Below are 25,238 nucleotides of genomic sequence, written 5' to 3'. Positions count from 1 at the left end.
CCTGGGTGTGGCCTGGGCATTGGGACCTTCTGGTCCCGGTAATGATGAGATGTCTATCCCTGCTGATATGAGTTGTGCCAGCCCACTTGGCAAACTTCCGTAGCCACAGCCAGTTTTCATTTAAATGCTTTCTGTAGTTTTGAGTGGTTTACACAGGTGCTGGTTCATGAAACAGCACCTCCACTACACACACACTGACCCCATGTGGTAGATGTTATAGTCCCTATTGTTACAGACAAGGAAAATGAGGCTCAGGCGTGGGTGTGAATCCTCAGCAGGACGCTTCTCCCTCCTGAGTCCCTGAGCTCGGGCGTCTGCGCTCTGAGCCCGGCTCTGGAACATCCCTGGCTGGTTCAGTCCTCAGAATTCAGATTTCCCTCTTTGTAAGTCACACCCATCATCGCCTTGTCTGAATACAGAGCCATCACCCTCCTCCTGCGGCAGTGCTGGAAGCCGGCAGTGCACGGGGCCTCGGCTTTCCCCGACCCATTGTTGCTGCTTCCGGCCGGAGCTCACGATCTCGTCCTCTTTCCTGATCCTGTTTTGTTCCCAAATGCCCTCCGGATGTGACTTCCTCCTTTCTGTTTCCAGGTGCTCAGCACAAACCAGCCCCAAGCAGCTTTGGATGTGAGGAGCCTGGCGTGCAGCGAGGACAGGTGATGAGAAATGCTTGGGAGGATGGCCAAGAAGGATTTGTAATGTCCGGAGTCAGACAGGTCTGCAGCCCTGCTGGCCTGGCCGCTCTCCACGGAGGAAGCCCCTGGCTGTGAGGGCAGCAAACTGCAGGCTGGCCAGGCCCTCTCTTGCCACCTCCATGCCCTTTGATGAGGGCTGGGTTAGTGCAAACAGGGTGTGTGAGCTTTTCACCCCAGCCAGGTGTGGACATGAGCTGTGGGCTCCTGTGAGAGGTACTCAGGGTGCAGAGATGGTCCTTTCAGCTGAGGTTCTGCACCTTCAATCCACAGGCCCCAAGAGCAGACTTGCAAATTCTTCCAGCCTTTAAACACCAGTCCTGCCCCAGCCGCAGGCAGGAAGCACCCTCCACCACGAGCACCACGTCCCCAGGATCGATGTTCAGTGCTGGGACCTGTCTGGCCACAGGAGCCACAGCTCCGTGTCTGTGGGTCACTCTGGAGCTGAGTGTCCTCCCTGCCCCGAGCCCAGCGGAGCCAGAGTCGGGGGCAGGATGGAAGAGAAGCGCGCCCAGAGCCTCGACGTGAGCCCCTGAGAGCCTCTCCTGGGACACAGCAAGCTCATCAGCTCAAACCAGCGAGGGCGGACTGAGCACCAGCTCCCGCCCCAGGAGTAACATAGACTGTGATGCGGGGGGCTGAGAGGAGGAGGCCGTGCCCCGGACGTCTCAGGAGCTGACAGTCTGGTGCCCCGTGAGACAGCCCCCTCTCAGGAGAGCCACCGTGAAGCTCTGCGCACGAGAGTCAAGTGCCCCAAACTTGGAACTTGGGAGGTGGAAGCAGCTGATCATCTGGAGCAGAAGGAGGCCACTGTTGGTCAGGGACCAGGGACGACCTCAGGGGGGACCCATCTGGAGCCAGAGCTTTGGGATAGGGGGCAAGGGGGCGCTGCGGAGGCCGTGAGCATGTTGCTTTGGGCCCGTGCCGCAGAGACAGACGTCACGCTGGCCCTGGTGCTCCCCGCACATTGGCAGGGAAACGCGTGTTTTATTTTACAGAACTCAAAATCGCCCAAGTGGAAACGCTCTGTGCCTTGTTTTAAACTCAAGAAAGCGCCGGAAAGGTTTGTTTTGACCAAATGGAAACAACACTCCCATGGATAAGCACTTTCTGACACACACAAAACAAATGAAAAGCTAGTGCCCACTTTCCTGACTTTCTCCCCCAGCGATGTCCCCAGTCACGCATTGTCATAAGGGGCTTGGGACTAGATTCAGACTCTTCCTACAAAAGTGCACAATGCCCAGTCCCCTCACCCCACTCCCCCAACGCCAGAGGCGGCTGGGCCAATAACTTGGAGTCAAGTGCGTCCTCCCCATGTTTTCTGACTTTCTCAGGAGAACCTTGGCGTTTTTGTAAACGTTAGCGCCAAGCTTTTAGAAATTTTGTGTGGTTTTTTTTGGGCGGGGGAGTATTTTTACTCTTTACAACAACTTGCCACCCCAATTCGGAAACCTTGTCTAAATTGTGGATCTAGTACTCAGCCAATGATTCTTTTGGTCGTGACTGCATTTGCTGTGAAAATACTCTTTTCCTGGAAGAAACCGCACACCCTTCAGAGGCCAAGGACGCAGTGGCGTTTATTAGGATACATCAGAGGTAGGTTCACCGTAAAGCTAATGAGCGCAAGCTTCAGGGCTCCTCACTTACCATCCAAGACCTTGTACCTAATTTTGCATCTATTGTTTTGTATTCTTTTTCTTAAAGAACCCACACCCGCCCAAATTGTATAAGCTTTGGGGCCCCAACGCTGGAACCCTAGCCCCAGATGCAGTCTTAAAGCCCATGACCTATTAGACCTCATTCTCCTCTAAGGGCAAGGAGCCCCCAGTCTGGTTGATATTTTGTGCTTCTGAGGAACTTTTTCCCGGAGCGGGGGAGGTGGAGGATGCTGACGCTTTGAGCTTCCAAATGCTGAGGAGCCATTTCCTGTAACGCGTAGATGCGAAGAAGTAAATGACGGGGTCGATGCTGCAGTTCAAGTTCATGAGGCACACCGTGAGCTGAAGGCACAGTTTGAAAGCCCTCTGCTCGGGGCAGGTTGGCTGGTGGAGCACCTTTCTCACCATGAACTGGATGACATTGAAGTGGTAGGGGATGAAGCACACAAGCACGGCCACCAGCACCACCAGGGTGAGAAGGCAGGCCCTGCGGTGGTGCCCCTTCCTGCTTGTCAGAGGGTTGTCCCGGGCCATCCTGCACAGCTTCATGGTGATCCTCACATAGCGGAAGAGAATGATGCCCACCGGCCCGCAGAAACTCAGAGCGGAGATCACTAGGACCACGACGGGCAGCGTGAGCACCGGCTGGACGCTGTCATACTCCATGCAGGTCAGCCTGCTGGCCACGAGCTTGGTCATGGAGAGCAGGAGCAGGGGCGCCGTCTGCAGAGACGCCAGGACCCACACAGCCACACAGATGAGCCTGGCCGGCCGGGGTCCGCGGAGCGGGAGACACTGGTGGGTGTGGACCACAGCCACGTAACGGTCCACGCTCACACATGCCATCAGGTAGATCCCTGAATAAGTGTTCACGTAGAATATGAAGGCCGTCAGCCTGCAGAGCCCTTCACCGAAAGGCCAGCTGAAGTCCAGCACGTAGTAGGCGATCTTTCCGGGCAGGGCCAGGGTGAACAGGAGGTCGGACACTGCCAGGTGGACCAGGTAGACATTTGTTGAGTTGATCTTCTTGCCCTTTTGATAAGCAAGGCGAAGGGCAAGGATGTTTCCCAGGGTGCCGAAGACCAAGAGGGCTGTGTAGAACAAAGAGAGCATCACGCTGGCCACCGGGGTGGGTGGTGAGGAAGGCAGGAGTCGGCGTGGTGGACGAGGCTGTCTGGGTCAGCCGTGCAGGAAGCCACGTCATAGAGGTCCTTGGGGAGACAAAAAATTAAAATGTAATATTGTATCTGTGGGGTTACACCTCTATCGAGTAATACTTAATAATTTGCTGAAGCCACATGCCCATGAAAAGCATATATCTTTATTTTTTAATTTTATTGGATTATAGTTGATTTACAATGTTGTGTTAGTTTCAGGTGTGCAGCAAAGTGATTCAGTTACATATACATATACATATATTCATTCTTTTTTAGATTCTTTTCTCATATAGGTTATCACAGATTGAGTTCCCTGTGCTTTACAGTAGGCCCTGTTGGTTATGTCTTATATATAGTAGTGTGTGTATGTTCATCCCAGGCTCCTGATTTATCCCTTCCCCCAGTGTTTCCCCTTTGGTAACCATCAGTTTGTTTTCAATATCTGTAAGTCTGTTTCTGTTTTGTAAATGGATAAAGAAGATGTGGTACATACAAGCCTACCTCTTTTTAAGTAAATTTATGTGGAAGTGTGACATACCGTTCCACTCACTGTTGCTATGTAACAAATTACCCCCAGAATTTAGCAACTTAAAACACTTTATTATTTTCACGGTCAGGTTTTGAACAGGACACAGTGGGATTGGCTTTTCTCTGCTCCCCACTGTTGGGAGCCTCAGCTGGGAAGAATCGACAGCTGAGGGTTACTCAGTGGCAGGGGCTGGAACCATCCGGAGGTGATTTTACTCAAATGACGCTGACTTTTGGCCGAAGCCTCAACTGGACTGTCAGCTACAGCACCTGCACGAGGGTTCCTCGTGAGGCGGGGGCTTCCTTGCAACATGGTGGCCTGCAAGTACCTCAGTTTCTTACACAGTAGGTTGAGGCTCCAAAAGAAAGTGTCCCGGAAACTAGGTAGAATCTCCGTCTATTAACCATGTCTTTTATTTTCTATATTCTAGTGCTCTGACATGTTGGGGCCTGGCTGACCCTGGAGGGGCTGCCCTTCCCTGGGTTAACCAATCCCTTGAGTGTACTTTTCAAATGCAAACCAACCACTCCCACCATCTGCCCTAATCAACCCAGGGCCAGGTACCAGGGGCAGCCCCTGTGTCCCAGAGCCCCCTGAGATGATTCAAACAATCCTAAGCCTGCTGACCCTGCCTTGCCTGTTCCCTTCCACCGAAACCACAGTAAAGGCTCTTGCCCACATTTCTGCTCCTCTGGCTCTGTCTCCTGACCAACCCCAGCTCTCCCCCTGTGGCGCCCCGTGATGTGGCATGGCCCCTCTTCTTGGGGTCTGTAAGTAACAAGCTCTCTTTTTCAACAGCAATCATCCCCTGATCTGTTGGCCTTACTGACCCTCAGATTTTCTATGAACACACTGTACTCAAAAACACTGCATCAGCTTTTCTAAGCTGGCCTGGGAAGTGTGGTGTCATCATGTCCGCCTTCTGCTGTTACAAGTGAGTCACAAGCCCACCCAGAATCAAGAAGAGGAGACATAGCTCCCATCTCTCAATAGGAGGAAGGTCAAAGAATTTGCAGCCATTTACAAATCACAACACACATGCAAAAATGTGCACAAATCATAAAAGTAGAGCTTGACGATTTTCATAAAGTGAACACGTCTGTGTGATTAGACCCCAGATTCGGAGACACCTCACCAGCACCCCCAGAAGCTCTCCTTTGCCCCCCCAGCCTCTACCTCCACTCAAGGGTAATCAATATCCTAACTTCTAAAATCACAACTCAGTATGCCTGCTTCTGAACTTTAAGTAAATGAAATCATACGCCATGGGTATGTGTATTCTCACCCACAGAGCTTCTTTGGGTCAGCATTAGTTTGTGAGATTCACCCATGCTGTGGTGTAGTTGTGGTGTGGTCCTTCTCGTTGCTGTATGATAGTCCCTTGTGTGTATGCATCACCACCTGTTTACATCCATCCTACTGTTGGTGAACATTTCTGTTATATCAAGTTCAGCTATGCATGTTCTTTCACATGTCTTTGATGACACATAAATATCTATTTTGCTGAGTACTGTACATAGCTAGGAGTGGAGCTGGTGAATCACAGGTTCTGCACGTTTCGTTTTAGTAGATCCTGGCCATCACTTTCCCAAAGCAGCCGCTCTGCGTACTCCCAACAGCGTATGGGATTCCCATGGCACCTCATCCTCACCAGGCCTGGGCATGGTCAGTCTTTTTCAGGTGAACCAGTCTGGTGGGTGTGCAGGGGTATCTTCTTGTGGTTTCAATTGGCATTTGCCTAATGACTACTGACAGTGAGCACCTTTTCACAGGTTTACTGGCCATTTATATATCTTCTTTTTTTTTTAACGTGTTAGACATTATTACTATTATGATTACTGTTCTATTACTACTACCACTACTACTATCATTATCTTTTTCTTATTATTTTTAAAAATTTTTATTGGAGTGTGGTTGCTTTACAGTGTTGTGTTAGTTTCTGCTGTACAGCAAAGTGAATCAGTTATACGTATACATATGTCCCGTCTTTTTTGGATTTCCTTCCCATTTAGGTCACCACAAAGTGTTGAGTAGATTCCCTGTGCTCTACAGTAGGTTCTCATTAGTTATCTATTTTATACATAGTAGAGTATATACGTCAATCCCAATCTCCCAACACATCCCACCCCCACTTCCCCCCTTGGTATCCATAAGTTTGTTCTCTACATCTGTGTTTCTATTTCTGTTTTGCAGATAAGTTCATCCGTACCATTTTTCTAGATTCCAGATGTGGAGAAAAGGGAGCCCTCCTACACTGTTGATGGGAATGTAAATTGGTGCAGCCGCTATGGAGAACGGTATGGAGGTTCCTCAAAAAACTAAAAATAGGGCTACCATATGACCCAGCAACCCCACTACTGGGCATATACGTGGAGAAAACCAATGCTCTCTGTGCAGCAGGTGGAGGCTGAGTAACTGTCCCTGTGATGCACACGTGAGCACTGTGATTGCAGAGGGTGTGCAGTTTACCCAAGGGCCACAATAGCTCACGGGACCAGAGATCCAGGTGGAGGTGCTGAACTTCTGCGGTCACGTGCTGGCTTGAAGGGCACCAGCTCCGTGAGCCCCAAAACCTCACTTGAGTCAGGACACAGCTGTTCCCTCCTTTACCGATTTGGGGCTATAGCTAGTAGGGATCCTCCTGTAGATTATGCCTCATTGCAACCTATGCATATAGAGAGCTCTGTCTAGTCTCTACAGGTGGAGAAGGGGCCTCCATTCAAATGGAAAGTAAGAAAAGTCCATCTGAACAGTAGAGAGAGGAACACTGAAAAGTCCTTTGAACCTCAGGATGATGGATGGATGGATGGATGGATGGAGATGATATAGTGAGGATGATTAGATAGATAGATAGATGGTTAGATAGGTGGGTAGGTAAATAGATGGTAGATAGATAATAGATTAGATAGATATAGAGATGGTGACTAGATAGAAAGAGATAGATGAATAGACAGCTAGATAGAGATAGGTAGTTACGCTCTCCCAGGGGTCCTGCCAGCTCTGAATCCAGAGGGAAGGCTCTTCTTATTCATCCCTTCACTGAACAGTCCGGTCCTCAGGTCGCACTGAGGTGGGAGCTGAGGGGATGGGCTCTGTGCCCCCAGCAGGGCGAGGAGGGTGTCTCAAGGGGCCAGTTTAGCTCAGGAGGGTCTCAGCCACAGGTCGACTCAGCCGCTGGAATCACTGGCCATCAGTCACAGAGCAGTGGTTTGATGCCTGTTGGAACTTTCTGTGTCCCTTTTCCTGTCTGTTCAGGACTCACTGGGCACAGGGGTGGGACTGGCTCCTAAGGAAACACCACCCTGAGCAAGTGTCCCCTGCTTCCTGACTTTCCTGGGCCTCTTCCCCAGGGCAAACCACACGCCGGCCCGCAGCCCAGGGCGCCGGGTACACCGCACAGCCCCAAGGCCCCACCAAGCGCCACTTCCTCCCCGAAACCTCCGGTCTCTGCAGCAGCCCCTGCACCTGGTGCTTGAGCATCTGAGGGCAACTCACAGGTACCTGCTCCCCGTGACTCACCCCTCAGCGCCTTAGCAACCTCTGTAACCCCGTGCCCCTTGGGCCTCTCCGAATCTTCTTCCTGTTTTGGTATTTGGCACAAAACAAGCTGTCTGGATGGTGGGTGATGCTGGGAGCCCCGTGGTCCCCCTTCCCAGGGCACCCACGGAGAAGTCACATCCACATCCCAAAGAGGGGCAGGCGGGTGCTGTCACATATGTGAGTCCGGGGAGATCAGACCCAAATGAGGAGCCGTCGAGAGAGGGGCCCTAACGCCTCAGACCCACCGCTCTGGCCTTCCTGCTTGTCGATGCGGGTGCAGACCTCCGCGTGAGCGTCCCTTCCCCAGCAGGAGCACTGACTGCCCAGTGGCTGACCGCTTGGTTGCTCTGTGCACCGTGGGCTCTGGCCCACACCTGCTGAAGGTGTGCTCCTTGGGCCCTTTCTGCCCCGCCCTCCCCGCCCCCCGGGTTCTCCCCCCACAAGCGCAAAGTATCCTATCTCTCCAACTCCATCCCATCTGCTCTTAGGAAATGACCCACTGTTGGTTTGTAGGGGAGCAGAATCTGCCACCCCAAAATACACGTGTTTGGCCTAAGGATTCTTTTGAGCTGGTTATTTTTAAGAAGGCACAGGCACAGAGGAAGCTCTGAAAGCCAAGTAGAAGTTGCCCTTTGTAAAAGACACTTATATTTGTAAGAGTGTCTCCCTTGTCGTACCAAGAAGAGGGGTAATGACTCAATCTGTAGACACTCTAGTCAATGCAGAAGGCAAGGACTTAAATCTGCAGAGCTACCTTACCCTTGTTTACTGTGCTTTATGCCACTCGCCTCTCATCTCTAGCTCCCCCACTCCTAACATCTTCTGTTGCCTTCAGCTGAGGAAAGCATTTAAGGTGATGGTTTCGCCCATTTTGGCGAGTTACTCAGTTTTCCTGGGTCTCTCCCACGTATACACGTTATTCAGCTTTTGTTTGTTTTTCTCCTGTTAATCTGTCTCTTGTCAATTTCGTGATGAGGCCAGCCAAAGAAGCCAGAAGGGAAGAAGGGACATGTCCCCTCCCCTACAGTCTTTTACGTCTTAATATGAAGCTACTGACGCATTTCCCACTCACAAGAGTATGTGCCTTTTGAGACTCACCCAGCTGTGACTGTGGAGGGCCAGGTGTGCCCCTGTTAGGGGTTATCAATTAGTGCAGCCATGTAGGGAAGAATGATCCAGAGAGCTTCCAGAAGGTTCTAAGTGTCTGCACACCAGGGTGTGATCCAGTGAAAGCAGCCCAGTTCTGTCAGCCGGTTTTGCTCCATGACATGAGACTGACACTGACCTTTGGTCCTCCTGGCCTGACGTGTCCTTCCGCCCGGTCAGGCATGGCAGGGGTCCTGGCTGGTGGCTGGGGTCGATAGGGATGCTCTACCTGTTCCCAACAGAAGCAGAAAGAGAGGGTGTGTGAAGAGCAGAACAATCTCTCTGAGCCCCAGCAAGGCACGTCCTTCCTGCGGTGCCTGAAAAGACTCACCTCTGGCCGACTTACCTCACTCACCGAGGGTGACGCCAGGGAGCCCGGCGGAGTCTCGTGCAGCGGCCAGCTGCCTTCCCAGGGGGCCCTGGAGCATCGAAGGCGCCCCGAGCACTCTCCCCTCTGCAGGAATTGAATCAGTGCACCGCACTAGCCTCCAGACTCTTCTTCCCTTCACCCACCCCTGCTGGAAAAGAAAAAAAAAAAGAAAAGAAAGAAAGAAAGGGAAAAAAAAACACCCAGGGTATCAGCCAAGTTGATCTTCCTGCCACAGGACAAGCTCGCTCAGACACATGGCCTCCCACGCAGGCCTGTCTCCCACACCTCCCGAGAAGGAGGGAGTGGGGGGATGTTGCTCTAGGAAGCGGTTTCCCTTCTGTTCCATTTCTTTGCCCCCCACAGGCAGGGATTTAGGCCATAGATGTTACTCCCAAACCACCAGAGTCAGGAACTTCAAAAGCAGCCAGCATTCTCTCCCCCCCTCCCCTCCCCCCATGAGGGGGTGATGAGCGAAGTAAAGCAAGAAGTGCCGTCTGGGGACACTGCCAAGCTCAGGCTGGGGTTAGGGAAGCGAGGGGAGACTCAGCGTGGCTCGGGATTCCCTGGGTTTGTGATCCAGGCGAGGTGCTCTAACGGAGCCCGAAAGCCCACATGCAGCTCTGCTGGGCCGCACTCCCAAGGGCTGCACTTGGCAGTGGCTGGACGGCAGATGAAACCAGGGTGTTCCCCAGCCACCCCTTCTCCCCGCGCCCCCCTCGTTTCCCTGCCACACAGCTGGCGAATCAGTGAGGCATCAGACCCACCCCCGGATCAGGGCTGTAACGCTGCCAAGTTGCTGCCCCAGGGATGTGAGCGTGAGCTTCTTTCTGAGCGTTCTCTGCACGTGGAAGGAAGGCGCTTCAGTCAGCAGCCGGCTCTCCAGCCCGGCCTTGGACCCCAGCCCCACCCCCGAGCTCTGTGTCTCTGGCGTGACATCCCTCACGCCTCGGTTCCCCGCCACCCCTCCCCTGTCTAGAATTTGGGTCAACACGCCCCCCTAACTGACCTCCCACTGATGAAGGCCATGGGACCCCATTTTTCCCTCGTGTAGATTGGTCCCTAAAAGATGTCCCCCAAAGCTCCAGATCAGTTGGAGAGAAGTTTGGTAAAGAAGCCCTGTCTTACCTGCACCTTTTACCATAAACTTCCCTACCACGGCCCAGAAGGAAGAACTAATGCAGTTTCCAGAGGTGCCTGACTTACACACAGATGGCAAACCCCAGGAGAACCTTCCTTCGTGTCCTCAAGACATTTAGGGCTCTCCCACTAAAAGGGCAGACTAGCAGGCCTACGAAGGGCAACAAACTGTGGAATACCCTCACCCCACACTGTTCACTCATGGGTCGTTCAACAAGCATTTACTGAGCACCAGCTTCGAGCCAGGAACACGTACGTACCTGTGTGTGCTGGGAGGGGAAACTTTTCCTCTGCCCTTCTGGGTTTAGTGGCTGCAGTTGTGTCAGTTAATTGGACAAGAGACTAACGAACAGGATGAACAAACAGGAGAAAGGCGCACACATTTTATCTGACGTTAACAATTTTACTCTGACTTGGCCCGGGAGGCTTCACAGAAAAGAAGTGAGGAACCAAAGTGGATAGGAATAAGTTTATACAGCATTTTAACAAAGAGCAGTAGGGCTTCCCTGGTGGCACAGTGGTTAAGAATCCACCTGCCAGTGCCGGGGACACGGGTTCGATCCCTGGTCCAGGAAGACCCCACATGACCCGGAGCAACTAAGCCCGTGTGCCACAATTACTGAGCCCATGAGCCACAACTACTGAGCCCGCATGCCACAACTAGTGAAGCCCGTGCACCTAGAGCCCGTGCTCCACAACAAGAGAAGCCACCGCAATGAGAAGCCCACACACTGCAACGAAGAGTAGCCCCCGCTCGCCACAACTAGAGAAAGCCCGCGTGCAGTAAGGAAGACCCAACGCAGCCATAAATAAATAAATAAATAATTCGTTTAAAAAAAAAACAAAACAAAGAGCGGTAAGTGGTGGAAACTAACAAGAGAGAGGAAAGCAGGGAGGGGGTGTGGGGATGCCGTAATAGATGGGGAAAGGAGTAGAAGATTGAGGGCTGTCTAGTAACGTTTATCATGCACCTTCCTCTCTTGGCTCTGGGCTAAGAGTCTCGAGTCCTCTCAGATGATTAAGAGTTGCTGTCTTCCTGGTAAGGAGGGTGAAATGCCTTTACAAATGGAAATTTCTATCCTGCTTTTAGCCAAATAGGAAGAAGGCAGAGATATTTTTTCCTTCTCTTTCTGCTATTTTTCTTAGTTGCCTTCAGCTCAAAATAATCCTTATGCCAAAGAGGCACATGTGGGTGGCATATTCTGGTCCCCTTCGTGTGTACACATGACTGAAAAGTACATGGTGGGCTCTCCTTGTGTTCATAGAAACACATCGCTCAGTCCCCTAGCACGTGCTTGGCCTGGAACCTAGCGGATCCCTTACAAAGTTGCCATCTCTCCTGCCCTTTTATGATCTTGTCCAGTGTAAGTAGCAGCCCTCACTGGCCGCCATCCTGTGCTTACCACCTATACTATGCATGGGATTTCACGCTCTCAGGGGCTGTTCTCCAGTCATTTCTTGGGCAGGGGTGTTTCATTTCAACCAGCTGTTGAGTTCCTCAGCGGTAGGAAGTGCAGCGGCTCTTTTATCTACAGGGGCTGCTACAGTGGAAGGTGTGGGAGACATCGCCTAGTCCCTGGGAGGCCAGGATTCAGGAGGCCTGTGAACCTGGGTGGGAGAACAATTACCTCTTTATTTTCACTAGGCTCTAACTGCAACCTGGCAGCCTAGGCCCTGGCAGCCGGTCACAGTGGAATGAAGTGTACCTGTGACTCTGTCACTGACAGAAATCATGACTCTCTTCATAGCCCATTACAGGTGATTCAAGTTTCATACATTTTAAACCATCACCCTGAGGAAGGTCCTTAGTTTCACCTGAAGGGTCCATGGCACAAGAAAAGGTAGAGAACCCTTGATCTAGTCTGACATTTTTGTCTTCCAAGTAGAGAAACTGACACATGGGATTTTTTTTTTTCCCCAAAGCCTCCTGGCTTTCTCCAGCGAGACGGGACCAGAACCCTCAGCTCCTGGTTCCTTTTCAGGGCTCCTCTCACAATGCAGAGCCCTTTAATCCCTACACCCACCTCCTCTCAGCCCCAAACACATGATGACTCAGCAAATACTGTCCCTCAAAGGCTAGGATTTGGACCTATGGTACGACTCCCTGACCCACTGACTGTCCTGATTCCTTCTCAAGGTGGCTTGACAACTTCCTTCCTTGTAATCTATAATATTTGTCATCTTCCACCTGGCCCAGAAAATCAATAGCAATGACAGTAATAGTAGTGGCACCCTTGATTGAGGACTTACTCTCTGTCGCTCTTAACTATTATATATTTATTTATACCTCAGTTCATCGACAAAGAAGCACTATTAGTCCCATTTTACAGATGAGGAAAATGAGGCTCAGAGAAGTTAAGTGATTTGTCTAAGGCCACACAGCAAATTTCATCAAAGATCCAGGTGCTTCTTCTGATAGGTTCAATTTCAAGGAGGTTGCAGCTGGGGCTGGAGGTTAAGGAGGTGGCCAAGGGATAGTATCACCCAGATATGAAGTACACAAAGGACTCGGTGCTGCTGTTTCTGGGGCGGGTGGAGCCACTGCAGCTGTGGCTGGTGATGTCTGAGCTTGGCAACCGCCCTGGGTGTTACCCTTAAAGCAGCTTCACAGGGCATTGATTTCTGATGTGATCTCTGCCTGCCCAAGGGAAGCAGGGGTGCACCCCTATCTCATCTCTGTGGTTTGCTCGTCTCTGTTCCATGAGCATCTTCAGCCCCAAGCATAAGCAGAGAGGCACCACGTGGCTTAGTTCTGGGTACAGCCACTGCTGGGGGAGGGGAGCGGGGGTCTGTAAAACTAATGCCTTTTATCCTTTTTTTTTTTTTTTTTTTTGTGGTACGTGGGCCTCTTATTGTTGTGGCCTCTCCTGTTGCGGAGCACAGGCTCAGCGGCCATGGCTCACGGGCCCAGCCGCTCCGCGGCTTGTGGGATCCTCCCGGACCGGATCACGAACCCGCATCCCCTGCATCGGCAGGCGGACTCCCAACCACTGCGCCACCAGGGAAGCCCCCTTTTTTTTTTTTTTAATGATGGAGGAGGAGAAGGATTGGGGGTGGTTACAGATGTATTTGTTTCTTCCTCCTTTTTAAAATCCATTTAATCCTTGATAGACTTCTAGACACTTGAGTAACCTATTTATTCCCGCAGGTGGAGTGAATGTCTACATTATGCTGAACTTCCAGAACCAGCTAGAGATACAACAGCGACAGAGTCCTTCCTTCTGGTGAAGTGGACAGATGAACAGGCAGGCAACCTCTATGGAGAGACAGACACAGCTGAGAGTGAGCTCAGGGCTCTAAGGGACCACCCGAGGGGATGCTTGTCCTGGTCCCGAGTAGTCAGGGAGGCTTCCCAGAGATGAATGGTGAGGATGTGGGAGAAAACTTTCCTCTGCCTTTCTAGGTTCTTCTGGCTGGTCTAAGAATTAAATTGACATGAGACAGATTAACAGGAGAAAATCACATTTAGTTTCATATATACAGGAACCCCACATACAGGAGAAGGTCAGAGACCCACACATACATGAGAGGGTCAGAGACAGAAAGGTAAGATGAGGTCTGTATGCCATCCTGAGCTGAGGAATGCCATCAGGACCTGGGGTTTCCAAGGACGGGAGGGTCATTCATGTGGGGATAAGAAGAAGAGCGGATGTTGGGTAATTAGATGCGCTTTCCCTGACATACAGATAGGGCCACTTTGGTAAAAGGTAACTCTGGTAGCAACTCTTTTTCTGGGAAAAATCCACAATTGAAATTCTTCTAAGTAGTTAGGGGAGGGGCAGTAATTTCTCTAGAACCCGCAGGGTATCGATTGCCTTTAGCTCAAAATAATCCTCATGCAAAAGTGACACATTTTGGGGCGGGGGGTTCATTATGAACCCCTACGAAATGCACCCATGTACCAGCAACTAGATAAAAAGCCCAGAAGAGTCTATGCACCCCAGCAGCCCCATCCAGTCACTGCCTCCCAAGGTTACTATGTTAGTGATGATACTAGATTATTTTTGCCTGGTTTTGAACTTGATATGAATAGAATCACACGGAATGTGTTCTTCCAGCTCTGGCTTCTTTTGCTCAACAGTATTTTGGTGCAACTCATCCATACTGTTAATAGCTGTAGTTCATTCACTCCCATTGCTGTCTTTATTCCTTTGCTGGGATAGATCACTACTTATTTATTCATTTTCCTGCTGGTGAACATCTGAGTTGTATCCAGCTGAGGCTGTTACAAATAGTGTGCTACAGACATTCCTGAGCACATCTTTGGGTGAACATATGCACTCATTTCCTTTGGGATATGCCCAGGGCAGAATTTCTGGGCCACAGAGTATGCATGGGTGCAGTTTTAGTTGATGCCATACTTAGTTGATATTTAAAAGAGAAAAAGAGAGGAAGGGAGAAAACATTTTTAATTATCTGAAAAAAAAATTAAGCTTAATGAACGTTTTATCAAAGAGGCACTTTTCCTCTGTGACTGCACAATTAGAATTTAAAAATAATAATTGGAGGAGAAGTCAGGGATTGTGTAGTCCAATATTTTTCAGGCATTGTAAAATTCACACTGGGTTTTTCAATTTTTTTATTATGGTAAATATACATAACATAAAATTTACTATTTTAACCATTTATAGTAAGTTTTGAAATTATTTTAGTTGGTCATGATCAAAATTTTTTTTTAAATGGAACAGAATAAAAAAAAACCGTCACAATAAACATAAATACTATTGAATATTTCATGGGACTTTTGTTATGGGTGTGTGTGCTCTGGGTCAAAAAAGCTTGTAAAACACGGGTCTAGTCCAACTTTTAAATTTACAGAGTGGAAGGTACACTCAGAGATGTAAGTGATGTTTCTAAACACAGTTTGAACTAGACCGTGACATCCTGGCTTCCAGTTCAGTGTACTTTCCAACTTCCATCTCACCACCTGAGATCACTGTCGCTGATCTTGTCAAAGTTACAGGCTAGATGGGGCTGTGTGTTTGTGGCCCCGTACTTTACCCACGAGAAAGGAGGTCAAGTCCCCTGACCCTTGAGTTGGTCCCCAGGAGGCTGCCAGAGCCAGGACCCAACAACCAGCACCTTCTGAACCATTAAAACTCGGGGCACCCGTTTGACCCTTTCTACTTTAGGGTCAACCAGGAATAGTACAAACCTAGAAACTTGAAGAGTGGGGAAAGGACCTGTGGTTTGACATTTTTCAGAATGTTTTTTCTCTTCTGTGTGTGTTTCAAGGACACCTTTCAAGTGCAGAGTTCTGGAGAGGAAGCGCTATAAATAGAAGGGGCCTCGAGGTGGGGGGAGGGGAAGGGAGGGCTGGGGGAGGAGGAAGTGCGTCCCCAAATCTAGGGCCCTGGCAGGGCTTTTCAGAGGGCCCTTCCTCACCATCAAAACCAGGGCTGGCGCCAAGTGCGCTGGCCTGGGTCCCCACGTTCCAGCTCCAGACAATCCCCACCACCACGTCCACCAAGACAGCCCCTGGGAGGAAAGGGATCCATCTCACCTCGGACCTAAGGTCCCGGGGCCACTCGGCTCAAAAGGGCTCCCAAGTCATTCGCCCCTCACCCATCAGCGGTGTTATAACATCATTTGGGTGTGTCTCACCCTAGTCAAACCTCAGCAGTGCCTTCCCAAGGTCTTAGAATAAACCCCGCCCCCAGCCCACCGACGGCAGATTCATCATTTTTGACCAGGTAGACGCAGCAAGAGGGGAGAGGGTGGAGAGCAGGTGACGTGAGGCTGTATTTGCACGGCATCCCCTGTTTTTCCGGGGAGTGTATCTCTCCTCGGGGGCCTGGCTTTGGTGGGAAGAAGCGGAAAGGCCGTGGAGGTTGTTGGGGGAGGGGCTAGATTCCCCCTCCCCCCCAATCACTGACCGCCTTTCACTCCTCCCAGGTGCACCTCCTCACCCAGGGCCTTCTCTCTGCTCCTCACCTGGAGCTCCTCTCAGCCTTCCAGCCTCCACCTCAGTATCACCTTGTTGGGCCAAGTGCTCTTCAAGGACCCTCTAAATTAGAACCTCTTGTTGCCCAATGGGCCCTTCCTTCCAACACCTTATTTGTGTGTCAGCGTTTGATTTGTGTGATTATTAGGTTAATATCTCCCCCAACAAACTGTGAACTCTGAAGACAGGTCCAGGATGGCTTTGCTCACTGCTGTGTGCCCACCTCCTAGCTCAGTGTCTGCACAGGAGATGGTGCCCAATACAATACAAGTGGGAAGAGGGAGGGTGGAGGGAGGGGAGGAGGTAGGAGAGATGGGAGGGGAAGGGGAAGGAGAGGAGAGCAGAGGGGATGCCAGGAGAAGATGGAGGGGAGGGGAGGGGAGGGGAGGGGGAGGGGACCAGTTATCATTAAGAACTGAGCAGCTCTCTCCCTCTGTCACTCCCTGAAAACGGGTTTACAGTTTCCTCTGTTCTAACCAGTCAGCGCGGGAGCCAGTGAGTGGTGTGCCCTCAGGTTCCCGCTGCCCTCGGAGAACAAGCCTCACGGGCTTCACAGGGGCACCTGACACTCCGCCAGAGGCCAGTCGGGCAGCTGTGCGGACCTGGTGGAGATGCAGAGCCCGCCGCCCTCGGCGGGAGCCCTGTCAAAGGTTAGAGGTTAGGAGAGGACCTCCGCCAAGGTGACTGGGCACAGAGAGAGACCCCAGGGCACAGTGTAAAAAGGTGGGTGGGTCCAGTGAGACCTAGGGCTTTGGTTTGGCTGAGAGGGGTGTGTGATTTGGGAGCCAAGGCTGAGCTGTTTGAGATGCTAAACTGCACCCTCCCCTGAAGCAGCCATGGAACCCCAGCTGTCTAACATTCTCCAAGAACATCCATTTGAAAGAGGGCTTAATTCTACTCAGTCTGGTGCACTCTACGGAAGTATGATCTGTATACCATGAAAGTGCGATTCAATGGTATTTAGTAAATTTAGAGTTGGGCAACCATCACCACAATCCAGTTTCGGAACATCCCTACTACACCTGTAAAAAATTAATGAGCAGAAACCTCGATTAAATAGTCAGAAGGGGGAGCTGTCATGTCCTGTGGCCATAGCAGAGCCCAACAGGAAGGAAACAGACTCCTCTTCTTTCCTGGCAAGGACTCAGCCAATGAAAAGCCATGGACTCTGTTTACAACAGCAGCCCTCCAAGCTTCCTCTTCCCCTCTATAAAAGAGTTCTCCTTCCCTTGCTGTGTGGAGACTTGCACGTGGCTCGCCATGGCTGCAGATGCCGAAGTGTAATTCTCTGCTGATCCCAGATAAACCCATCTTTGCCAGAGAAATTTCTGGCAGTTGGTTTGTTTCAAGTCAGCACCTCCAGGAGATCCCTTGTGTCTGTTTATGGTCACTGCCCCCCATTACAGCCCAGACCGGCCAACCTCTAATCTGCTCTCTCTGCATATGTTTTTGCCTTTTCTGGATGCTTCATGTAAATGGAATCATCCAATACATGGCCTTTGGCATCCGGCGCCTTTCACTGAGCATAATGATTTTGAGGTTCATGTGTGGCATGCATGTTTCAGCAGTTTGTTTCTTTTTGTTGCTGAATAGTCTTCCTGGGTCTTGGTTTCTTATTAATGGAGGGGAAAGATATTTTTAGTCGTACGGAAACCATGCCTTCCTCCAAGGACCCAAATGAATGAGAGGTTGGTCCGGGTGAGGCTTCTGTGCCTAGGAGACAGAGAGAATGTCCCATCATGGTGATGGAGACGCAGAAAGATTCTCTGGATGGAAAAAGTTAAAACACATCTCAATGGGATAGAGTGATGAGCAGAAACCAGTTAGGTCAAATGTCAAAAAAGCCTCTCCTTTGGTTTCAAATATCACTGGCATAAGTGAGAAGTGCCAGACTAGATAACACCTTGAGGGCTGTAACAGGAGAACAGAGGAGCCCTGAATTCAGAGAGATGGCCCAAGTTCAGGGCCACCCCCGGACCAAAGAAATGGGAATCCCCTGGTGCAGATTAGGGTCAGGAGCTTGTCAGTCCTCACACGTGATTCCAATGTACAGCCAAGGTCAAAGTCAAGGATGACTGTGCTAAAGGTTACGGGACACCCAAAGTAACCGACTGCTGTACCAGAATGGAGGGTCTCAGGTGGAATCCCGGTGTTCCCTTAACAGCCCCACGCAGACCTCCTCTTCTGGAAGGCCAGCAGGAGGCCTTGTAACTATCGTCCTCACCTCCTCCACCGATGCTCTAATGCTGGCTCCACAGAGAAGACCTGGTAGGTGCATAGACAAGACCAGCTTGTCACAGGACTGAGAAAACTGGTTCTTCCTACTTTATTAAAGAAAAAAAAAAAAATCCCAAGTATTACCTGAATACATTCTCATAGAAAATTCGTAAAGGACAGTTCCCCTAGGACAACAACAGTCTGATATGCATACTTGTAAACACTTTTCCATGCATTTACCTCTCTAGGTAATATACAACTACATAGCTTTTATTTTGCCTATAAACAAATGAGATTATGCTTGAGGAATTATGTGAAAACTTGCTTCTCAATATATCACCAAGATCATTGCACATCAGAACGCACAGCTCTGATTCGTCTCTGAAACAGCTGCAAAATGGGAGGTGACTTTCCTCACTGAACCATGGGTTTTATCCTACATCGCTCTCAACGTTGCTCACTTCTGCAAACGTCATTTCTGTGAGCCTCCTTGTACATATGTACCCAGGCACATGTCTACACGTTTTGGTACTAGGACAGATTCTTAGAAGTGGAATGAGGGGGAGTTCTGGACTCTGCATTCAGCTTTGTTCATTTATTTGCCTGTAGAGCTACAGTGACTGTAACAGGAGAGTCAGTGGTTTCATTCTTGGTTATATTATGGATTCTGTTGCTCTTCGGAGTAGGTTCCCTTTCCCCTTACCTTTTCTAATTAGTTAGAGTTAGTGATTAAGAAAACCATAGATTTTTAATTGTGGTAAAACACATAAAAGGTGAAAATTGACCTTTTTCACCCTTTTTAAGTGAGTGGTTCTGTGGCATTAAGTACATTCACATTGTTGGGCAACCGTCATCACCATCCAGCTCCAGAATTTTCTCATCTTCCCCAACAGAAACTCTATACCCATTAGACACTTACACCTCAGTTCCCCCTACTTCCAGCCCTCAGCAACCACTGTTGTACTTTTTATCTTTATGAATTTGATCTAGGAACCTCACACAATATTTGTCCTTTTGTGTTTGGCTTCTCTCACTTAACATAATGTCTCCAAGTTTCGTCCACAGTGTAGCACTCCACTGCGTTTTATGGCTGAATAATAGTCCACTGTACATGCATGTCACATTTGTTTTATCCAGTCATCTGTCAGTGGACACTTGGGTTGCTTCACCCTTTTGGCTACTGTGAATACTGCTGCTGTGAAGAGTAGGAACCCTCAGTGTACAAACATCTGTTTGAGTCTCTGCTTTCACTTCTTTGGATATATATCCAGAATTTGAATTTGAACTCCTTGTTTAATTTTTTGTGGAATCATCACACCATTTTCCACAGTGTCTGTACCATTTTGCAGTCCCGCCAGCAATGCACAGGGAGCCAATTTCTCCACATCCTCACCAGTACTTGTTATATTCTATCGTTTTTTAAAAGCATCCACACAAATGGATGTGAAAGCCATTGATCTGTGTATGTTGGTCTTGCGTCCAGCCACCTCCCCAAATTCTCCCATTAGTTTTTCATTCGGGGTCTTGGATTCTCTAGGTAGTTCATCACATCACCTGCAATAGTGACAATATTTTTCTTCTCATTTTAGATTCAGGCCCTTTTGTCTTATTTTCCTACATTGTCAAGGATCCACATTACAAGGTTGAAGAGAAGCGGTGATAGCAGGTACCCCTTCTTTCTAGTGTTTTACTATTACATGTCATGATTTGTGCAAACTTCTGGTAGACCCTGGTTAGGGTTAGGAATGTGGCCTCTGTGCCTGCGTTGCTAAGAGTTTATCAACAATATCCAGCTTGTCAAATGTTTTTGGAGTGTCTACTGAAATAACTATGCCTCAATTCTGTGAATTACACTGATAGGTTCCCTAATAATAACCCGTTCCTGTATTTGTTGGATAAACCTACTTGTCATGAAGTATTTGTGTTTAATGTAGAGACTGAGATATAGAAGATCACCCCAAATGAACAGGAGGCCAATGGCTAATGAAACAGAAGAGATAGTGACGGATACGGATCGTATCCTTGTTCCAAGAAGGGCACATCAGTGGGGGAAAATCCCAAAGGAGCAAGATTCTTCAAAGAACCTTTGACCCTGTTGTAATACGATGAAGAAAATTGTATTCAACCAAGTTTATATCGAGGAAAGTTCTAGGTGCATTTGGAAGAAACATTTTGATAAACAGTTTGCAATCGTTGAAATATCTACCCAAGAAGAGCCTCATGTTGGGCTGAGAACCTGAGCTGCTGGGATGGGCAGGGCTGGGACAGAGCTGACTTGTCTCTGGCATGAAAAGGAGAGGGAAAAAAGGTAGAAGGGGAAAGCCAAAGAGACTGGGCAGTGCTGGGGAGAAAGGAGAAAAAGAAAAGGAAGCAAACCCTGGCATTGGGGCGGCCAAGGAGGGCCACTGGGGAGAAGGGATTGTCTACTGGGCTATAGGTTGTTTGGTGTAGTTACCTGCGACGGATGCTTTTGCACATCTGGGGCCCAGTGGGGGAGCAGGGAAAGGGCCAACTTCTGTCTGCAGCTGGAGGATGCCATGCAGGTGGAGCATAGGAGCTGAGGGCATCTGACTTCTAGATCAACCCAAGGTTTGGGAGATGACAGAACCTTGCACCCGAGCTGGCTTGGGGGTTACAAGGGGAAAGGGCTAAGTACGACTTGGGGGATGAAACTTCTGGTCTGGAGGATCTTAATCACATGTATGTGGATCCTTCAAAGAATCTATGACTAGAACTCAGAGGGTTCATGAACTTAAATAGGAAAAATTTACATCTTTATTTTCCCTAACCTCTCACTGAAATTGAGCATTGCCTTCTATTATGAACACAGGCAACAATCCCTAAGGTTTAGCCATGCCGAGAGAAATAACAGATTTTCACACCACACTTCAGTTGTTGCCAATATCTCAAAATATTTTTTATACTCGTTGCTGCTTTGAAATCACGTGGTCATAGACCCACCATCTGGGCATCAGAAAGAGTATGATGGGGCTTCCCTGGTGGCGCAGTGGTTGAGAGTCTGCCTGCCAATGCAGGGGATGCGGGTTCGTGCCCCGGTCCGGGAGGATCCACGTGCTGCAGAGTGGCTGGGCCCATGAGCCATGGCCCCTGAGCCTGCGCGTCCAGAGCCTGTGCTCCACAACGGGAGAGGCCACAGCAGTGAGAGGCCCGCGTACCGCAAAAAAAAAAAAAAAAAAGTATGATGGTGCTGGACCCTAAGGACCAGACCGAAGGCAGGGTGGAGGTACTCCACCTGGTTTTCTGTTTTGTCATTTAATCCAGCACATTCTCTGTGCCAGACACTAGTAGCCCTAGGGCAGTTACATAGACAGTAAGGCAGAGAGCCTGCCCGGTGGAACCCAGGGGCTGGGGGAGGCGTACAGCTCATCCAGACAAACAACCGCGCCACACGGTGACACGCTGCAAGAGCACAGAAGCAGGGCTGGTGGGCTCAGACAAGGTTTCGTACAGGAAGTGACACTTGAACTGAGTTTTTCAGAATATATTAAGAAATGCACACAGGACATAAAACTTTCCTCTGACCAGAAAAATCCCTCATCAAGCATGTGCGTGTCTCAGCTTAGAGTTCAGAAGAGCAAAAAGCAGAAATTTCCCCTGGCTGTGGGGCTGAAACAGGAAACCACCCAGAAACCCTCAGCAGAGGAGGCCGGGAGTCCCCAGTTCCCTGGGACGGAGTGGACATTTCACAGGAAACACTTCTGGGTGCAGCCCCAGTCTGTTCCCATCCCTCTGTGTTGGAATAAAGGCTCCATGAGCTCACGGGTTGTCTGTTTCGCTGGTGAATGAATCACAAGCACCTGTGCCCGGCGCAGATCTGGCCCCTGCAGAGTTCAGTTGAATGAGTGAATAAATCCAGCTGCAGCCTTCTAGAGCTGATGGGGGGCAGCCGGATAGGGCGGCCCTGACTGCCTCTCTGCATGGCATTTGTGTCTCCAAATCACCATGGTGCCCTGCACTCTGGATGACCTGTAAGACCCCCTCCTCCCCACCCCCAAACTCCTGTGGATACAGAATTGCTTCAAGGCAGTGGGCAGGTAGAGTGCCCATCACCTGGGCTGCTCTGGTGTGAATGTCTCTGCCCTCTTCCAGGACGGCAAGGTGTTGTCGCAGAGATCTGCAGGGTCCTAGTGGGCATCTGAGCTGCCTGGATTAGGGATCCCTTTCCTCAGAGCATGGTCCGAGCTGGAAGCATGAGTCCCAGTTAGTAGAAGCAGAGGGCTGGGAGCATCCTCACCGGAGCCTCCATCCTGAGCTCACAGTGGGTGGAGAAAGTCGCCTCCTCATGGGGCCTCCCATAGGCTGATCCCTGATCCATAAAGGATAAAGCAGAGTATTTCTATGGCATCTCTGTTCCTCCCAGCAATGTTGTGGGCTGAACTGTGTCCCCCCCCGCCCCATCAAATTCATCTGTTGAAGCCCTAACCCCCAGCACCCCAGAATGTGACTGTATTTGGAGATAGGGTTTTTAAAGAGGTGATTAAGTTAAAATGAGGTCATATGGGTGGACCCTAATCTAATATGACTAGTGGCCTTATAGGAGATTAGAACACAGGCATACACAGAGGGAAGACCACGTGAGGACACAGGGGGAAGACGTCCGTCTACAAGCCAAGGAGAGAGACCTCAGAGGAAACCAACCCTGCTGACACCTTGATCTCAGACTTCTAGCCTCCAGATTTGTGAGGAAATAAATTTCTGTTGTTTAAACCCCCCAGTCTGTGGTACTTTGTTACGACAACCCTGGCTAACTCATACAAATGACCTCACTCAGTGAAGTTTCTCAGTGGGCTCCCTGAGGTGACACCCACACTCTTCTGTCACCACAAAGGAGAAATAAACAGAAGTGCTTTCAAAGACTCATAGGTCAGAAAGGCCTCAGGACTCAGGGATGGGTTATTGGGTTATTCGGTGACCTTATTGTTTCTCTGTAAGAAAAACAGGCTTCAGAGCTTGAATTTCCCAGAAGAACAAGCTGCTCCTTGCTGATGTCAGAAGACTCACGCTCAGCAGTAAGCAGATGTTTGCTCACGTAGATTTTACACACAGAGAAGGAGAACCACAGACCCTGAATCAGGTTAAAAGTCTGACATCTGCGGGGAGGTTAGTGGTTTTAATGTTTTTTAAAAAGTCTTATGGGGCTTCCCTGGTGGCGCAGTGGTTGAGAGTCCGCCTGCCGACGCAGGGGACGTGGGTTCGTGCCCCGGTCCGGGAAGATCCCACATGCCGCGGAGCGGCTGGGCCCGTGAGCCATGGCCGCTGAGCCTGCGCGTCCGGAGCCTGTGCTCCGCAACGGGAGAGGCCACAACAGTGAGAGGCCCGCGTACCACAAAAAAAAAAAAAAGTCTTATGCGAGCCTTAGTCTTTTACCGGGTTTATTAGTACTGTGCCTGACTTTACAGCACAAAGAGAACAATAAAAGTAAGTCCAGCTTGGAATTCCGTTTCATAAGGTACTTGGCAGCCAGTCTTTAAGCTTTAAGTGCATTTCACTGATTACTTGGCAATGCCTCCAAGGGCTTTGGGGACACGTGGCCATCCCACCTCTCACTGCCCCTCCCCCATCTCCAGCTCAGTTTGCCTTCAGTTGCCGGCCAGGTAACAGCCTCCAGCTGGGCTCTGCCTCCTGAGAAAGTCCAGGCAGTTTTGGTTGGTTTTGGTCGGTAAGTGACTGAAGGGCACGCTGGGTTATGCCGCCTCCTGCTGCACCCTCTGCCCAAGGTGAGTGAACTCTCATGGGCCCGGAGTTGCCAGGGTGGGATGTGCAGGGTTTGCTGCTACCTGGCCCAGTTGCTTCACTTTCTGGGCTTCCGTTTCCTCCTTGTAAAGTGAGAAAATTAAGAGCCCACCCAGCGGGGTTTTGCAGGAGTTAAGGGAGTAACATATGAACGGACTGTGTCTGGGATCTCGTAAATACTAAGTGTCCATCCCCTTTTTTTCCCCGTCCTGTCTCACCCAGCACCGTGCTGGGCACACACTGAGGTTGGGATAAAAAGTGTTGATGAATTGATGTCCTGATCTCATCCACATCCCACCTGTCACTCACCTGTGTCCATCTCAGATGGGATTGTCTTTGAAGAACGTGAACTTTAAAACTATTTTTCTGATTAAAGTAACTGATGCTCCTTGCATTCAGTTTGGAATATGTACTCAAGCATAAAGAAGAAAAGAAATATTATAGCCAACCCTAACATACAGAGATAATCATTGGTTAATATTTTGCGGTCTTTCCTTCCAGTCTCTTTTCTATGCATATGTGTACCCAAGTCCCTTTTACTCAACTGCCTGAACGTTTGCCCCAAGCATCTTAGAGAAACCTCTCAGCACCTAAGGCCTGAAAGACAAGACCTTACTTATATAGCAGAGCTACGTTTGACAGCTCTTTCTCTCTCCATAGTTGATGTGCCTGCATACACCAGGGCCTGTCGCACACTTCTTACAGAAGTAAAATCACTCTCCTATCAAAAACGCAGCAGAGAAAGCTGCCGGGATACTTCCAGCCTCGCAGCTTGTGATGAGTGCCTTTTAAGTTAGGCAAATGATTTAGAGAAAAGAATTTCTCTGGGTTTCTTGACCTTTTGTTCTGTGCTCTGTTATTTCGTTGAAGAAATACAATCATCTAGGTTTTAGTCTTGTTGAGAAGAAACTAGCTGCTGGGACCTCTGGCCGGGTCATTTCCCCAGATCAAAGTTTCACGGAGGAAATCGGAGGGCAGGCTGTTGGTTCCCGGCACCCCTGCACCACTCACCTGTGCAGGTCAACCAGGGCGTCCAGCCGGGAGGTGAAGTGGGCCTGCAAGTCTGGGCAAATTAATCTGATCCAAAGCAT

At 49.8% G+C, this 25,238-nt stretch overlaps 2 protein-coding genes across 3 annotated transcripts in view; one reads left to right on the top strand and one right to left on the bottom strand.

Annotated features, from left to right (window-relative positions):
- Positions 1 to 24,591, top strand: part of LOC111176435 (uncharacterized) — a 36,545-nt gene extending 11,954 nt beyond the window's left edge. For both annotated transcript variants that reach the window (XM_089899410.1, XM_089899411.1), the window contains 3 exons: positions 592 to 6,336; positions 7,390 to 11,990; positions 13,381 to 24,591. The gene's annotated coding sequence lies outside the window, so the exon portion shown is untranslated. The remainder of the gene's footprint in view (positions 1 to 591; positions 6,337 to 7,389; positions 11,991 to 13,380) is intronic.
- Positions 2,102 to 25,238, bottom strand: LOC111176433 (G protein-coupled receptor 183-like). The gene is given in 9 exon segments (XM_089899810.1): positions 2,102 to 3,477; positions 3,480 to 3,600; positions 8,865 to 8,954; positions 9,072 to 9,144; positions 9,860 to 10,067; positions 15,618 to 15,710; positions 15,898 to 16,030; positions 16,739 to 16,817; positions 25,159 to 25,238. Coding segments are annotated over 9 exon segments (1,869 nt in total). The 3' UTR covers positions 2,102 to 2,485.

This window comes from Delphinapterus leucas, chromosome 18 (genome assembly GCF_059928025.1).
Source record: "Delphinapterus leucas isolate spDelLeu-1000000601 "Yukka" chromosome 18, BTC_Dleu_Yukka2, whole genome shotgun sequence".
In the NCBI taxonomy this organism is placed as follows: domain Eukaryota; kingdom Metazoa; phylum Chordata; class Mammalia; order Artiodactyla; family Monodontidae; genus Delphinapterus; species Delphinapterus leucas.
The sequence above is the reverse complement of the archived record's forward strand: the minus strand, read 5'-3'. Positions and strand labels throughout refer to the sequence as shown.